General features: G+C 39.8%; 1 protein-coding gene across 1 annotated transcript in view; it reads left to right on the top strand.

Annotated features, from left to right (window-relative positions):
- The window catches only part of ANKRD42 (ankyrin repeat domain 42), a 65,582-nt gene that overhangs the window by 42,117 nt on the left and 7,319 nt on the right, over positions 1 to 16,146 (top strand). Inside the window, 3 exon segments of the mRNA XM_066369719.1 lie at positions 2,568 to 2,694; positions 4,982 to 5,126; positions 11,431 to 11,513. Of these exon segments, the coding sequence (XP_066225816.1) occupies positions 2,568 to 2,694; positions 4,982 to 5,126; positions 11,431 to 11,513 (355 nt within the window).

The following is a 16,146-nucleotide window of genomic DNA, read 5'->3' on the forward strand; positions in this document are numbered from 1 at the left end:
ATACTCGAACCCAGTGGTCGGCAAACTGTGGCTTGCGAGCGCATGCAGCTCTTTGGCCCCTTGAGTGCAGCTCTTTGGCCAGCTTAGGAATACCCTAATTAAGTTAATAACAATGTACCTACCTATATAGTTTAAGTTTAAAAAAATTGGCTCTCAAAAGAAATTTCAATCGTTGTACTGTTGATATTTGGCTCTGTGGACTAATGAGTTTGCCAGCCACTGCTCTAACCAACTGAGCTACCCGACCAGGGGTTCGGTGTAAAAGTTTTCACTTATGAATTCCAATTTATCTATTTTTTATTTTGTTAATTGTATTTAGATTTCTTTTTATTGGTTGCATTCAGAATTAGCAAGGACTTAGAACTCTAGAAAATGAGTAGTCAATTTATAGAATTTCAGTTTCTTCTGAAATTATTATTATTATTATTATTATTATTATTTATTTTTTTACAGGGACAGAGAGTCAGAGAGAGGGATAGATAGAGACAGACAGACAGGAACGGAGAGATGAGAAGCATCAATCATTAGTTTTTCGTTGCGACACCTTAGTTGTTCATTGATTGCTTTCTCATATGTGCCTTGACCATGGGCCTTCAGCAGACCTAGTAATCCCTTGCTCGAGCCAGCGACCTTGGGTCCAAGCTGATGAGCTTTGCTCAAACCAGATGAGCCCGCGCTCAAACTGGTGACCTCGGGGTCTCGAACCTGGGTCCTCCGCATCCCAGTCTGATGCTCTATCCACTGCGCCCAGCTCTTCTGAAATTATTTTGTAAGAGATAGTTGTGAGGGGATCATTGTCAGTGAATTATAACATTTTAAAAAGGCGTTTTAGGAAAGAACAAGAATGTGGTCAGAACAGTTTCCTAATGTAGTTGTCTGTTACAGATGTGCTTACACCTTGCCATAGTGCAACTCACTGGTACCCAACTGGGGTGCTTGTAGCTAGTGAAGGTACTATATGTGATATCATGTCCCTGTTTAATTTTATTCCAGGGTGAAACTCAAAGGACTAGACGACCTCTTCTTAGGACACTAGATTTAACCAGAGCACCTACATGAGACTGTTTGGATTTCTTGTCATCCCAGACTTCCTGGAACTGAGCCTCAATTCAGAACATTCTTTAGTGAATTATGTTTAGGACCATGGTATCAGAGCACCCTGTAACTGTTTGAGGTTTGACTCCTGGCTAACATGTCTGTCACATGTCATCCAGCATCCACTCAATCACCGTCAGTGACAAGGGACTCAACTTACTGTTGCTGAAGGGGCCCACTCCCATCTTTTGACAGGGTTCTTGTGAGGATTAAAATATATAAGGCACTTAGTGTAGTATCTTGCACATCATAGGCTCTCCACAACACATGATAGCTCTCACTATTTTTGTTGAAAAGTTTCTCTTTTGTTGAGTTAAAATCTTTCTTACTGGAGCTTATCCCTGTTGATCCTACTTCTTACCTCTGATGACACCATAGAACAGTTTTTTCAAAGTAAAGCCTTCAACTATTAAAGAATTATTATATAAGCTAATAGCCACAGTTCTAGCTTTCCTTATGTAACATATCTAAAATCCCCTCTACTTGTTTGCTAGTAGGTACAGTGGTTCCCAAACCTGTCTGCCCATCAGAATTACCTGAGGAGCTTTTACTGAGTACTGATCCCAAAATGTATCTGGTATGGGGCTCACATATGTACACTTTAAAAAGGCATCCCAGTTGATTCTGATGTATGCAGTTGGAAACCTGCAGCTCTGACGTACTGAGAGATAAATCCAAGTGGTAAGTGCTAGGGAGTAGAGGCTTTAATTCGACCTGGTCCTGTAAAGCAAGGTTTCTCAACTCTGCGCTATTAACATTTGGGGCCAGATAGTTTTTGCTGAGTGGGGCTCTCAGGGACATTTTAAGATGTTTAGTAGCATCTTGAGCTGGTAGATGCCGATAGCCTGTTCCCCTCCATCCATCAAGTTCACAAGCAACAGTCAGTGTATCCAGATGATGTCCAATGTCCCTTGTGGGGGGAAATCACCTTAGGTTGAGAAGCACTGCCAAAAGGGATAAAAAATTCATAGGTTTGACGTTGGAGAATAGCTAAAAGCAGCTCTCAACACACTTCCTTCTCTCAGTATCCTCTTGAATAAATATTACAAGTAACTAATCATACCATTTGGGGGATGGGTTCTTGTTTGTTTTAAAATAATCTGACATATTTTAGTTTTTCTGATTTTTTGATGTACTGTAGATTATTCATGGCCCTACAATATACTATATGCTACTAATCCTAAAACACTGCTAGTCTTTAAGACTTCTTGTTCATAGTGTTTAATAGTCATAACAATGGGATACCTCCCCCAATAGCAGGAAAAGAATCTTCCATTGAGGTTTTTCATTGTTTGTTCATCCAAATACTCTGTTCCTGATGTTTGTCCTCTCTGTATGCCACCTGGCTCCACCCCTCCCCTGAGCCACGTGGACACTGGCTTTAGAGGAAGAAGGTGCTCCAGGATGAGCAGCCTGTGAGCACATGAGCTGTCACCTGTCTAAACTATGCTCTGTTCAACTTTGTCTTGTAGGGAGAGCTTATAAGAAAATTGTGGAATTGAGACACCTTCTGGAAATTGCTGAGAGCAACTACAAACACTTGGGAGGGATAACAGAAGAAGATCTAAAGCAGAAGAAAGAACGGCTGGAGTCTGAAAAGTAATGTCTGCCAGACTTTAATGGCTTGTTTTTAGTTATCTCTCTAAATACCATATGAGGGTTTGCTGACTATCAGCTTGTTTTTATTATCCCCACCAAAGGGTGTAAGATTTCACATTTTTGCACAATCTCCAGAACTCTTTTCATCTTGCAAAATGGAAACCCTGTAGAGTTAAGGGTTTTTTTGAGACCACAGCTACTTTGAACTTTTCAACCAACATGTTCTTTCTCAGGCCCACTGCTGTGTTCACTGACTAGCACCTCATGAGAGAGCGCTCTGGGTCTAGAGGCAGTGAGCAGTGCAGTCTTCATTCCTGCGCCCTAAGTTGGCTCTCTGCACATTTGGTGCCTCTCTAATTAATTAATGGCTGCTGGAATAGAGGGTGCCTCGTGCTTATTTCCTCCCACTGCCTCTCTGCTCGTCTGTCTGACAGGAGGGGAGACTTTATTTAATCAAGCTCAGGTCTATAAAGAGCAGTACATGGACTCTTGTCTTTCCCTGCCCTCTCCTTTGGCTGGATCTCTTTCCTCTGCCGCCTTCTGGATATAGTCTCAGTGAGAGGTCTGGTAAATATATTGAGTAACATCTAAATCTTGATAAGAGTTGATATGTTATCCTTCCATGGGTACTTGGGAATTTAAACAGAAGACAAAGCCTTAAGTCAAAATACTCCAGCTCATAGTGGGATTTTAGACACTAGGATGCTGTGGCAAAAAAAAAATATTTTTTTAAATCAGGGGCCTTCTTGGTATCTCACAAATCACATCATTTAGTTAGCTATCCATTTCCTCTATATTGATTACAGTATTTTGAGATGTTGAATATACTTAGTATGGGCTTTGCCTAAGAGCCTAAGTTTTTAAATCCCTTGTGGTCTAGATCAGGCATTCACAATGGAGTGATTTTGTTTTAATGTTTATTTTATTGATTTTAGAGAGAGAGGAAAGGAAAGAGAGAGACAGAGACAGAGACAGGAACATTGATCTGTTCCTGCATGTGCCCTGACCGGGGATTGAATTGGCAATCTCTGTGCTTCGGGATGATGATCTAACCAATTGAGCTATCTAGCCAGGGCTGGAGCAATTCTTTTTGTTTTAAATTTTTATTTATTAAGTGATTTTAGAGGGAGGGAGAGAGAGAGAGAAACATCAATTTGTTGTTCCATTATTTACGCCATCATCGTTGATCCTTGTATGTACCCAGACCAGGAATCGAACCTGCAACCACGGCATGTTGCGATGACGCTCTAACCAACTGAGGTACCCGGCCAGGGTGGCTCTACTTTTTCTAGATCCATTTTACTTCTCTGACCTACTACTCTCTCATTTATATTTTGGACTGTTCCAGCTACATTAGCCTCTAGTTTTCTTCCAGTTTACCAGGCATACTTCTGACTTAGGGCCTTTGCACTTGCTATTCCCTCTCTGTGGAATGCTCTTCCCTGAATGTCTACTTCATTAGCTCTCTTATTTCTTTAGAACTTTGCTCAGAAGTACCTTCTCAGGACGGCCTTCCCTGGCCACTGTGTATGAAGTGTTAACCCTCTCTTCAGCAACATTTTATAGTACTTTTTCTTGCTCTATTTTTTCTCCCTTAGCATTTATCAACTTCCAGCATACAATATTTACTTATTTTCTTTACTGTCTGTCTTCCTCCACTGAGAAGGTAAGCCTCATGAAGGCAGACTTGGCCTGTTTGGTTCACTGTTGTATCCCCAGTGTCTAGATCAGTTCTGGCTACTTGTAGATCCTCAAAACATATTTGTCAAATAAATAGTTACTTTTTTATTTGCTTTATTTACAATGCATGGATGCTTTTCACTATTACCAAAAATACTAATACTTAGTTCATATTGGAGACTGATTTAAGAAAATCTTTTTTGGCCTTGGCTGATAGCTCAGTGGATAGAATGTCTGCCCAGTGTATGGACATCCCAGGTTTAATTCCAGGTCAGGACACACAGGAGAAGCAACCACATGCTTCTCTCTGGCTCCTTCTTTTCCTCCTCTCCCTCTTCCCCTCCTCTCCCTCTACCCTTCCTCTCCCTCTTTCCTTCCCTCAGCCAGTGGCTCCATTGGTTCAAGTGTAGGCCCTGGTGCTGATGATAGCGTGGTTGGTCTGAGCGTATTACCCTCAGGTGCTAAAAATAGCTTGAGCATCGGCTTCAGATAGAGTTGCCCAGTGGATCCCGGTCGGGGCACACGCAAGAGTCTGTCTCACTCTCTTCCCTCCTCTCACTTAAAAATAAATAAATAAATAAAATAATTAAAAAATCTTTTTTGACAGGACCATTCAAGAGCTGCAGGGCCAGCTGGAGTATGAACGGCTACGTAGAGAAAAATTAGAATGTCAGCTGGATGAGTATCGAGCAGAGGTGGATCAACTTCGGGAGACCCTGGAAAATATTCAGGTCCCCAACTTTATGGCAGTGGTTAGTGTCCTTAACACATTTATCTTTCTTAAGAAGTAGTATACAAGAGTAGCTAAGAGTTCAAGCTTTGGACTGGGGCTGTTTGGATTTGAATCCTGGTTATAACCGTTTTTGATTTAAACAAGTCATTTTTTATTTTTTTTTTAGAGAGAAAGAGGGGGGAGAACTGGGAAGCATCAACTCACAGTCATTGTTTCCCATATGTGCCTTGACTGGGCAATCCCAGAGTTTCAAACCGGCAACCTCAGTGTTCCAGGTCGATGCTTTATCCACTGCGACACCACAGGTCAAGCAGCGCCTTCGTTTTGAACTGGAGATAGTAATTTATACTTTCTAGAGTGTTGTAACAATATTAAAAGATTATGTCTATGCAGTATAGGCAGTCCCCAGGTTACAAACAAGATAGGTTCTGTAGGTTTGTTCTTAAATTGAATTTGTATGTAAGTTGGAACAGGTATATTTACCTATTAAATGCAACTTAGATGCTTGTCATATTTTTTACCTTTCTGTGCATATAAATACTTAAACATTTTCAAACCTACAGAACCTATCTTGTTCATAACCCAGGGACTGCCTGTACTTTATATATACACACACACACATACATACAGGGGTGGACAAACATAGGTTTACAGTTCATATGGAAAAATACAAATTACCGGTAATAAAAAAAACCCACAAGAATAAACTGTGTTTTGTCTACTCACAACCGTAAGCTACTTTGCCTACCCCTGTTATTTTTCTTATTGTAACATATAAGGAAAAAACTATTTGCAGAGTAATCAATAAGAGCTCTATGGCATTTAGAGAGTATATGTATTTTAACATTCTAAATAGTCACAATAAAGTGCATTGAATGGAATCCCATGTAAGAAAGCTTCAGCTTCTCAAAAGAGCAGTTTTAAAAACAGAAAGGAGGCCCTGGCTGGGTGAGTCAGTGGATAAAGCATTGACCTGGTGTGCCAGAAGTCACAGGTTCAACCCCTAGTTAGGGCATGTATAGAAGCAACCAATGAGTACACAACTAAATGAAACTACAAAGTAAAATAACGAGTTGGTGCTCTCTCTCTCTTCTCCCTCCCTTTCTCTCTCTCTCAGATCAATGGAAAAGTTTAAAAAAGAATGGAAAGGAGCCAGTGTAGAAGTTGCATGTATCCCTTTGTTCAGATTACAGAATAACATTTGTAACACTTTACAAAGTTGTTTCACATGTTATCATATGGTGTTTGATCTGCCCTCATTTAATATCTGAAGAAACCAAGGCTCAGAGAGGTTGAGTTGTCTAAATTCACACAACTTTGTAGTTATAGTGGGATCAGTATTCAATCTCTAACTTTTGATTCATAGCTTTAGCTCTTTTCATAATTCCCAGCTGGAATTATGAATTTGGAATTCAGAATATAGCTCTAGAATATAGTGCTTAGAGTGATAAATGAAAAGGGCAAATATCTAGAAGGAGGCTAAAAAAGAAACTAATATGGAATAATTATTTGTATGTGCTTTGTCATATATTATCTCATCTTAGCCTACATTAAATAAACCTCACCAGCCTTATTTTTTTCCTGTACTGCTACGTGTAGCTTATATTTTCTGAACTTGCCCCACCACCAAGTCTTTGTTCATTTTGTCCATGTGTTTTGAAGGCTATCAGCTCTGCCTCAGAGTCCTCTAGGAACCATTTTGTTTATCAGCCTTGACTTAATCCCCCAGCCACACGTAATTTCCCTTTTTTACCAAACACTTTGTACAGTCTTGATGGCACCTCATTGTGTTACAATTTAGTTGGGTACTTACTTTACCCACAGAACTGAAATTTAAGTTCCATGACTCATCTAACTTAGCTTAATAACATCTGCATCATCAACAAGTTACTGAATACTTTAGTTCAGTGGTCCCCAACCTTTTTTGAGCCACGGACTGGTTTAATGTCAGAAAATATTTTCACAGCCTGACCAGGTGGTGGCGCAGTGGATAGAGCGTCAGACTGGGATGCGGAAGGACCCAGGTTTGAGACCCCGAGCTCGCCAGCTTGAGCGCGGGCTCATCTGGCTTGAGCAAAGAGCTCACCAGCTTGGACCCAAGGTCGCTGGCTCCAGCAGGGGGTTACTCGGTCTGCTGAAGGCCCACGGTCGGGGCACATGTGGGAAAGCAATCAATGAACAACTAAGAAGTCACAACGCGCAAGGAGAAACTGATGATTGATGCTTCTCATCTCTCTCCGTTCCTGTCTGTCCCTGTCTATCTCTGCCTCTGTAAAAAAAAAAAAAAAAAGAAAATATTTTCACGGACTGGCCTTTAGGGTGGGACGGATAAATGTATCACATGACCGAGACAAGAGTCCACAGTGAGTCTTAGACGGATGTAACAGAGGGAATCTGGTCATTTTTTAAAAATAAAACATCGTTCAGACTTAAATATAAATAAAACGGAAATAATGTAAGTTATTTATTCTTTCTCTGCGCCAAATGGCCCACAGACTGGTACTGGTCCGTGGCCCGGGGGTTGGGGACCACTGCTTTAGTTAGTGCCAAGAACTTTTTATCTGGCACATCTCCAAAACTAGTATCATTCAGGAAGTCATTGGTTCAATGCTTTGGGATATGTTTGCTAATCAAGAATGGCCAAACTGGAACGGTAATAGTCCATGATTATTTTTATGTTTAACTTACCTTTATTTTCTACACCTATAAGGGTATGAAACTGGGTTGGACTTTGATATAGTCTCTTCTAGCTTTCTTTCTGTCCTTTGACATTTAGCTTATGAACCTGTAATGGCCCGTGGAGCAACTGGAGGTCTTAAGTGAATTTATCCAAGCTGAGCTTTTTAGTCTAGAGAAGTTCTAGAAGCTTGTGATCTCTCTCTCTCTCTCTCTCTTTCTCTCGTTATACTGTTTTGACACTGTTTAGAAGAATCTGTTCTAGCAATCAAGGTTGGATTTAAGAACTCAGATTACATGCAATTTTTAAAAAATAAGACTTCCACATACCCAAGCAATAATTTGTAGCTACATAACCTCTGTCAATAGTTTCATGTATAGTATTATTAATCACTTCAAACCTCTGAATTCTTTCAGAATAAAAAAAACACTGTTTTTTATATAAAATATATACATACATTTTTCACCCAGGAGAGAGTTATTTTGTTGTAGTACTAGACCGCATTTACACTTAGACTTGCTTTTGTCGCCTAGGTGCTATGATTCATATATTCAATATCTTAATATTCTAGTTTTGCCCTGGCCAGATAGCTGTTGGTTAGAGCTTCACTCTGAAGCACAGAAGTTGCCAGTTCAGTCCCTGGTCAGGGCACATACAAGAACAGACCAATGTTCCTCTTTCTCTCCATTCCTCTCTTTCTCAATAAAAATAAATTAAAAATGAATGAATAAATAAATAAATATAGTTCTTGGTTTTGGAGAAAACATATTAGGGGGAAATTTGTTTCTGGGTATAATTTGTGATGAGGAAATGAGGAATTTTGGTGAAGAATATTCCCCAAATCTAGAAACATCTGATATATGAAAGTTTGGAATTTGCAGTGAACACTTACTGGAGGCCTGTTGAGTGCTAAGCACATATTTTCTTTTGAAGTAGTTATACAGTAAGGCAGGGGCCCCCAAACTTTTTACACAGGGGGCCAGTTCATTGTCCCTCAGACCGTTGGAGGGCCAGACTATAAAAAAAAACTATGAACAAATCCCCATGCACACTGCACATATCTTATTTTAAAGTAAAAAACCAGGCCCTGGCCGGTTGGCTCAGCGGTAGAGCATTGGCCTGGTGTGCGGGGGGACCCGGGTTCGATTCCCGGCCAGGGCACATAGGAGAAGCGCCCATTTGCTTCTCCACCCCCCCCCCCTTCCTCTCTGTCTCTCTCTTCCCCTCCCACAGCCAAGGCTCCATTGGAGCAAAGATGGCCCGGGCGCTGGGGATGGCTCCTTGGCCTCTGCCCCAGGCGCTGGAGCGGCTCTGGTCACGGCAGAGCGATGCCCCGGAGGGGCAGAGCATCGCCCCTGATGGGCGTGCCGGGTGGATCCCGGTTGGGCGCATGTGGGAGTCTGACTGTCTCTCCCCGTTTCCAGCTTCAGAAAAATACAACCCCCCCCCCCAAAAAAAAAACCCAAAACGGGAACAAATACAATATTTAAAATAAAGAACAAGTAAATTTAAATCAACAAACTGACCAGTATTTCAATGGGAACTATGCTCCTCTCACTGACCACCAATGAAAGAGGTGCACCTTCTGGAAGTGCAGCGAGGGCCGGATAAATGGCCTCAGGGGGCCGCATGTGGCCCGTGGACCGTAGTTTGGGGACCCCTGCAGTAAGGATTGTTTTGATAGAAGAAGTTACATATTTGGTGTTAGTAGAGGCTTTGAAATTTACTTATTTCTAGAGTATTTTTTTTTAAACTTTTAGGAGTTGGCATATGTGAAAGGTAAAGGAAAATAAATATTACTGTTTCTGGGGTCTTGTAATTCTATTAAGCACTAGAAAACTGGCTACTGAAGCAGTAGCTACCTGTTTCTCTACATTTTCTGTGTTCTTTCTCTAATCCCATATAGTTGGATGAGGTGAAAACCTTGCTCTCCAGTGTTTTTCTTTTGTGGACACCTTTGCATGTCCATCCCCTCATGATCTTGAAGACCTCTTAAACCTGGGGTGGGAGGTGATTGAGCACTTTCCTTTATATTTGCTACTCTGCTGCGAACTCCTGAGTAGGAACCAGATCTTATTCCTTTTATATATACTTACAATATAGAGTATTCAGTACAGTTGTAGGAACTGGGGTTTTTTTGTGGGGGTTTTTGCTAAAAGAACTGAGGAATGGTTATAACATGCACTTTGGTGTCAGACAAAATTTAGACTTGAATCCTGCCATTTAATTAAACTTTTGGAGAAGTTACTTATCCTCTTCGACTTCTGTTGACATCTAAAAATGTTGGTAATATTATCTACTTTACCTTGTCATATATGTATGAAATACAGTGTTATTGATTTTCAGACTAGTTGGCATGCTCTTTTAAGGGAAGAGACCATCTGTATTACCCTATGCTCACCAGTGCCTTGCCACCTGTAAGGGAGGTCTACCAGATTCTTCATCTAGTCTTCTCTCAAGTTTGCAGCTAAGAGAGGGGGAAGGAACAGACATGTGGTTCTGTTTTTTCAGATGGTGTTGGGATAATGGCAGCTTATTTCTGTGTTTGCATAGTACCATTTGAGTTTAGCTGCCTGACCTCATTAGCAAAAGTGTGGCAGGAGCACTCTGGGGAATACTGACTCCTTCCATGGGATCTACCCATGGACAGTGCCTTGTGTTGTTCTTGGAGCTCCTGTGCTCAGATCTGTCCTGCCTAACTGGGTGCAAGCATATTTGACTAGAAGACTTATTCAGAGATGATTAACATCTAGTGAGCGTCCACTGTGTTCTTTGCCCTCTCTTGCTCCTTCTCATAGCATTTATTAAGTGAATCTTCTGTGTTACATTCTGAAAATACCATGATGGATAAAAATATTCAGAAACAGTGGATGGGAGAGCAAAGTGGAAAATGAGGCAAGAGCAGCAGAGGGATGTTGTGTGAACACAGAGGGAATGGAAGAGCCAGGAAATGTAATTTCTAGAACTATGGGGCTTGCAAAGACTACAGATGATATAGTAACACTTTGTGCATTTCAGTTCCCAATCTGTTGTGAAATGTTAGTGAAAGTAGAAGCAAAAATAACAAGGTGTTCTATTTGGGGCGATATGTTAGAGATAGTACTGGACGGTTTCTCAAGGGCTTCTCAGTTTTATGAGTCAACACAATCTGATGCACTGGTTCTTCAGTTTTAGGAAGTTATTTAGGCCCTGGCTGGTTAGCTCAGTCGGTTAAGAGCATCATCCAGAAACAAGGTCAAAGGTTTGATCCCCAGTCAGGGCACACAAAGGAAGCAAGCAAAAATTGCTTGACTGAATGGAACAACAAATGCTTCCCCTTCTCTCTCTTTCCTCTCTCTGCCTCTCTAAAAATCCATAAAAGCTAGTCCCTGGCCAGATAGCCCTGGAGCATCTCCCCAGAGCATGGAGGTTGCCGACTGGATTCCGCAGTCAGGGCACATGATGTTCCCGTCTCCGTCTCTCCCTGCCTTTCTCAAAAAAATCAAACAAACAAACAAAAATTTACACCAAATCCTAAAATAACTTTTATCCAGAGTTGAAAATATTAGTAGTATCATTAATTTTTTTCTTTTGGAACAAAACTGTAAAAAGATGAACTGTGTTCTAGGGTAGAAATCTTATTTGTTTCCCTTTTTCTTCATTGTAGGAAGATGACTCTTCCTGTGAGTCAAGCAAAGAGAAGAGACGAATGAAGAAAAAAGTGTGTTCTGGGGGAGTTTTTGTGAGAAGGTACTAATCGGTGCAGTAACTTTAAATAAAATTGCTTGATTTTTCTCTTTTATTTTAAAAATTGATATGTTAATTGATATAAACCTTTCTTAAATTACTCTGATATATTATTATTCCAATTCTGAAGGCAGAAATATGTTACATAACATCAAAGGACTTGTTAAAATTACATGGACTCAGTTGTACTCCCCTCCCAATATATTCTTTTTATATTTATGTAGACAAATCAAGATTCTAAATTTATGAAAAATTAATATAGCAAATATTTACATAAACTTTAAAATATAATACAGTACAGTGTAGTATTCAAGAATTCCAGTTCTAGATATTAAAAATTATTAAAAATTCTATTATAGCTTCATAATAGAATAATATATATATTTATTTTATTGTCTAGACAGTACCATTTATGTACTAGTATTACTATTTTTTATGTTTGCTTTTTATGTTTTAACTTTTCAAGTGACTTGACTTTTAAAAAGCATCTGGACTAGGGAGAAAATGCAACGTAAGACCAGTAAGTTTTAGAGAAGGACAACTTCATAATAACAAGCCAAATACCTCACTCAGGAAAGTTTTACCAAAAATGAAGATCAGCATTTGAAAAGGAAAAACAAAACAACAACACACCATAATGTGTGCTTACTAAGGCTACCCATTTAAATAACCTGCTTTAAAATTCAATCGTCCTGTCTTACAAGCTCTGTAAGAAAGGAATATAGAGACAAGTCAAATTGGACAGAATACAAAACATGGTTTTATTATTTTTCCCTTTTTCCCCTTGACTTTGCTGACCAAAAACGTAAGCATGGCATTTCATTTCAATTCTGACTTCATTTCCCTCACTTTTCCTACCTGACCCCGCTTCTCTTTGAGCTAGCAAAGATTTGTCCCTCTCTTGAGACAATTGTCTAGAAAGATCCTGCCTCCTCTGAAGATCTGATTGCTAGCTTTGGGCTTCACTGGCAGCAGCTTCCTGCCATATGTCAGACTGTCCACCTTCTAAAGGCTATTTGGACCCAGCATCAACAGGGCCAGTTTGCCCTGACATGAGAGTATGTGATTTCTAAGACCAGTACAGGGCTGGTCAAGAGTCTGTAAGCAAGTATAAAAACCCCTTTGATAACCTGTATAATCATTACTATTAGTTTTTCTGTGGTTTCCAATGGGCTTTCAATCTGTAATAGTTTTCAGCATGTTTTTGGTCATTTACTGTGTGTGAGATTTGTGCCAGTCCTTCACAGATACTCTCCAAATTCTCACGACAGCTTTATGTGATACAGTTTATACATAGAGGTTAAATAATTTCCCCAGAAACACATAGCAATATGGAGCCAGAATTCTAATCTCAGCAGGAAAAGTTCAGAGTCTGCCTTCTTAACCACTTCTGATCCAACATTTCTTTCACTTTCTGGAATACATAAGCCTTACTTTTTCCTTCTAGCCCGGTGCCTCTAGAGTTAAACCCAATCTTGGAAATAGGCTGTTATACTTGCCTGAGTTTTCTGAAGGCTACTTCTCTATTATCTCTCCATACAAGTGAGCGAAGAAATAGCAGAAGTGTTGTAATAGAAGTGTGCACTCTGGTTGTCCCCCAATTCTGTCCTCTCCTTTTTCTATAATATTAGGATTTACCTGGGCTTTGGCTGCTCGGGATGAGGGCTTACTTCCCAGCCTCCTTTGCATCTAAGATACCAAGTTGTGGCCAATAGAGTATAGCAAAAATAGTGTGAATAATCTTAGGGTCATGCCTCTAAAACGCAAACGTTTGCCCATTTCTTCTCCTGGAATGTGAATGTGGTAGAGTCTTTTGACCTTGTGAATGAGGACACCAGGGATGTTAGAGCACCAAAGATAAATAGGAGCCTGGTCTATGACACATAGAGCTGACATACTAGCTCTCAGATGTTTACACTTGGATTGTAGATGAGAGAAATAAACCCCAGTATTACTTAAGACACTATTATTTTGGATTTATTATAGCAGTTAAATAAATTGTAATACAACCCCCAAATTACATGTATTTAATTGTAAATCATAAAAATATATTATCTTCATGTTATGTGCGATGTTTTCCAACACTTAACAGCCAATTCTCTGATTTTTCTGGACACCAACTGGGTGTTCAGTAATTTATTTCAGACAACTACCCGGAGTTAGTGTTAGACTCTACAAGTTAAGGACTCATTCTCATAATACTCCCCCTACTTCAGACACCATTTAAAATTCCCAGGTTGTCAGGGATACTTTTAATTGCTAGTCATCTGAGGGTTACCATATTACCCTCTTCAGGTTCAATAATTTGCTAGCATGACTTGCAGAACTCAGGAAACACTTTACTTACTATTATCAGTTTATTAAAAAGGATTCATCTCAGGAGGAGTCAGAAGGGAGACACAAAGGGAAAGCTATGGAGAGACGCCCATGGAGCTTCCAGCCCTCTGGGTGTTTAACCCCCTGGCACCTCCATGTGTTCACCAGCTCGCAATTGGTAACTGAACTCGATCTCCAGCTCTTCTCCTTTTCTTCCCTGTCTTTGGAGGTTGAGACAAGGGTAGGAGAGACTAGAAGTTTCAACTCTCTAATCATGCCTCGATCATTCTTGCAACCAGTCCCTGTTTTGAAGTTAGAGGCTCCTACCTACCAGTCATCTCAGCATAAAAAAGACACTCTGTCACTCTGGAGAGTCCAAGGATTTTTAGGAGCTGTTGCGGGGAAGATAAAAGCTACTTATCACCTCTATCACTCAGGAAATAACGAGGGTTTTAGGAGCTTTGTGCCAGGAATTGGGGACAAAAACCAAATATATATTTATTATACATTATATCAATGAAACACAAAAACAGAAGTAAAGAAGATGTTAAAAAGAGATATTTAAGTAGAAACTAATTTCCCCCATGCCGCAGTAGATTGACCATCTCTTGAGCTAGAGGGCTCAAAGTGGAGATTGCTAGAGTATTGAGCAAGAACATGAGAACTGGAGTTTCAGTCTAGGTCAGTTATCTGCTGTGTGACCTTGCCAAGTTACTTACCTTTGTTTAGCTTGTTTCTTTAGTTGTAAAATGAGGATACTACTACTTGCCTAAGATGACTGCCATGAAAAATAGGTGAGTTGATACAGATTTTTTTTTACTATATTCACTAGTCACAAAAGAACCACTAATTTCAGTGTTGGTGACCTATATGGTCTTCTACTGCTTCATTTTCGTATATTAAAAAATATTTAACTTTTAAATATTTAAAACAAGATGTTATATATCTAAATTCTTAAAGATTGATAAAAAGGGCATTATGCTTTAAAGTGTTTTTCAAGTATGGTGAAGGGTTTTTACTGAATCTTGACTAGTTCCTATATAATCCTGCCTGGTGTACTGTCATAGAATAGTATGTCTGGGCAAGTTTTAGGCTCTAGTCTATGGTCATAAACAGAGTGAAGGCAACTAATTCTCTTGGAAACTTACCACCTACAGAAAACACTAAAAAGGTGTAGTGTTCTCAGCAACTATAAATGAAACATTCTCACCAAACTCATTTAAAATATTAAAAAGTTTAGATTAAGATTGAGATCTAAGCACATCATTTATCCCACATGCATTTAAGAAGTACCTCATATATGCTTAGTGGCCTTCTGGCAACTCACAGTTTAGTGCAAGAAACAGACTTACATAACAATAGCTATTTTATAGTGGGTACAAGTGCTGGGAGAGGTGGTGTTGAGGTACATGGGAACACAATCCTCATTTTCATTTCAGATATTTCCATTCCCTAAACAAAAATCAATTTAAACTCCAAAATTAACACCAAAATGAAATCTCCTTGGAAAAGCTATAGGATCTAGAAGTAATGGGAACTGGGTGTGGTATGTATACGTCTATTCTTTCATTACTGCATGCAGAGCACTTCATTTACTAAATCCCTCAAGATGGAACAGATCTATTTTATAATTAATGGCTACGAACTGGGAATAGGCACCTTTATTTTTTTAGTTTTTTGGAGATCCAATAAATGGCACCCCTTTTTCTCTTCTGGGCTGTGAACATAATTGAGATGAAGAACAAATGAACTGATATAGTCCTGAATAGTACCTTTATTTACTATATTGGAAAATATGGTTTATATGTTCAGTAAGTTTCCTATCACAGAACCTCAGAATTGGACAAACTTACTCACCTTGCCCCAAGCATCAAAGTACTGGGGTAGGCTTCACCTTGCAGAGGCCGAGCCTGATCCCACAGGAGCAGAGCAGAATGGATGCTCTCTGCAGGTAGGCTGGTCCTGAACAGGAATGGGGACGAGTGGCTGGGCCATCTGGACCCTGTTTCTCCCTTCACTTCACCTGGGGCAGGTGACAATAATGTTATGCTACTGGAGCTTTTTTTACCTGGATTAAGGAAGTATGTCCTCTCAATATTTTATTGTATTTTGAACTGTAACAAACCAATCATTTCTTTGTTTACTGTTTGTCTTCTCCACTAAGATTGCCCACTTACTTGAGAACGAAACTGGGTTCCCCTCTGTGCACATGCGGGCTGGCGTGTTGTATGGCACTTAGCAGGCATTCTTATTTATTCAGGGAACAAACACATTGTAGAGTTTGTTACAATGGAACCTTTGGGTCCACATTTATGAATCT

This window comes from Saccopteryx leptura, chromosome 1, assembly GCF_036850995.1.
Source record: "Saccopteryx leptura isolate mSacLep1 chromosome 1, mSacLep1_pri_phased_curated, whole genome shotgun sequence".
Lineage (NCBI taxonomy): Eukaryota > Metazoa > Chordata > Mammalia > Chiroptera > Emballonuridae > Saccopteryx > Saccopteryx leptura.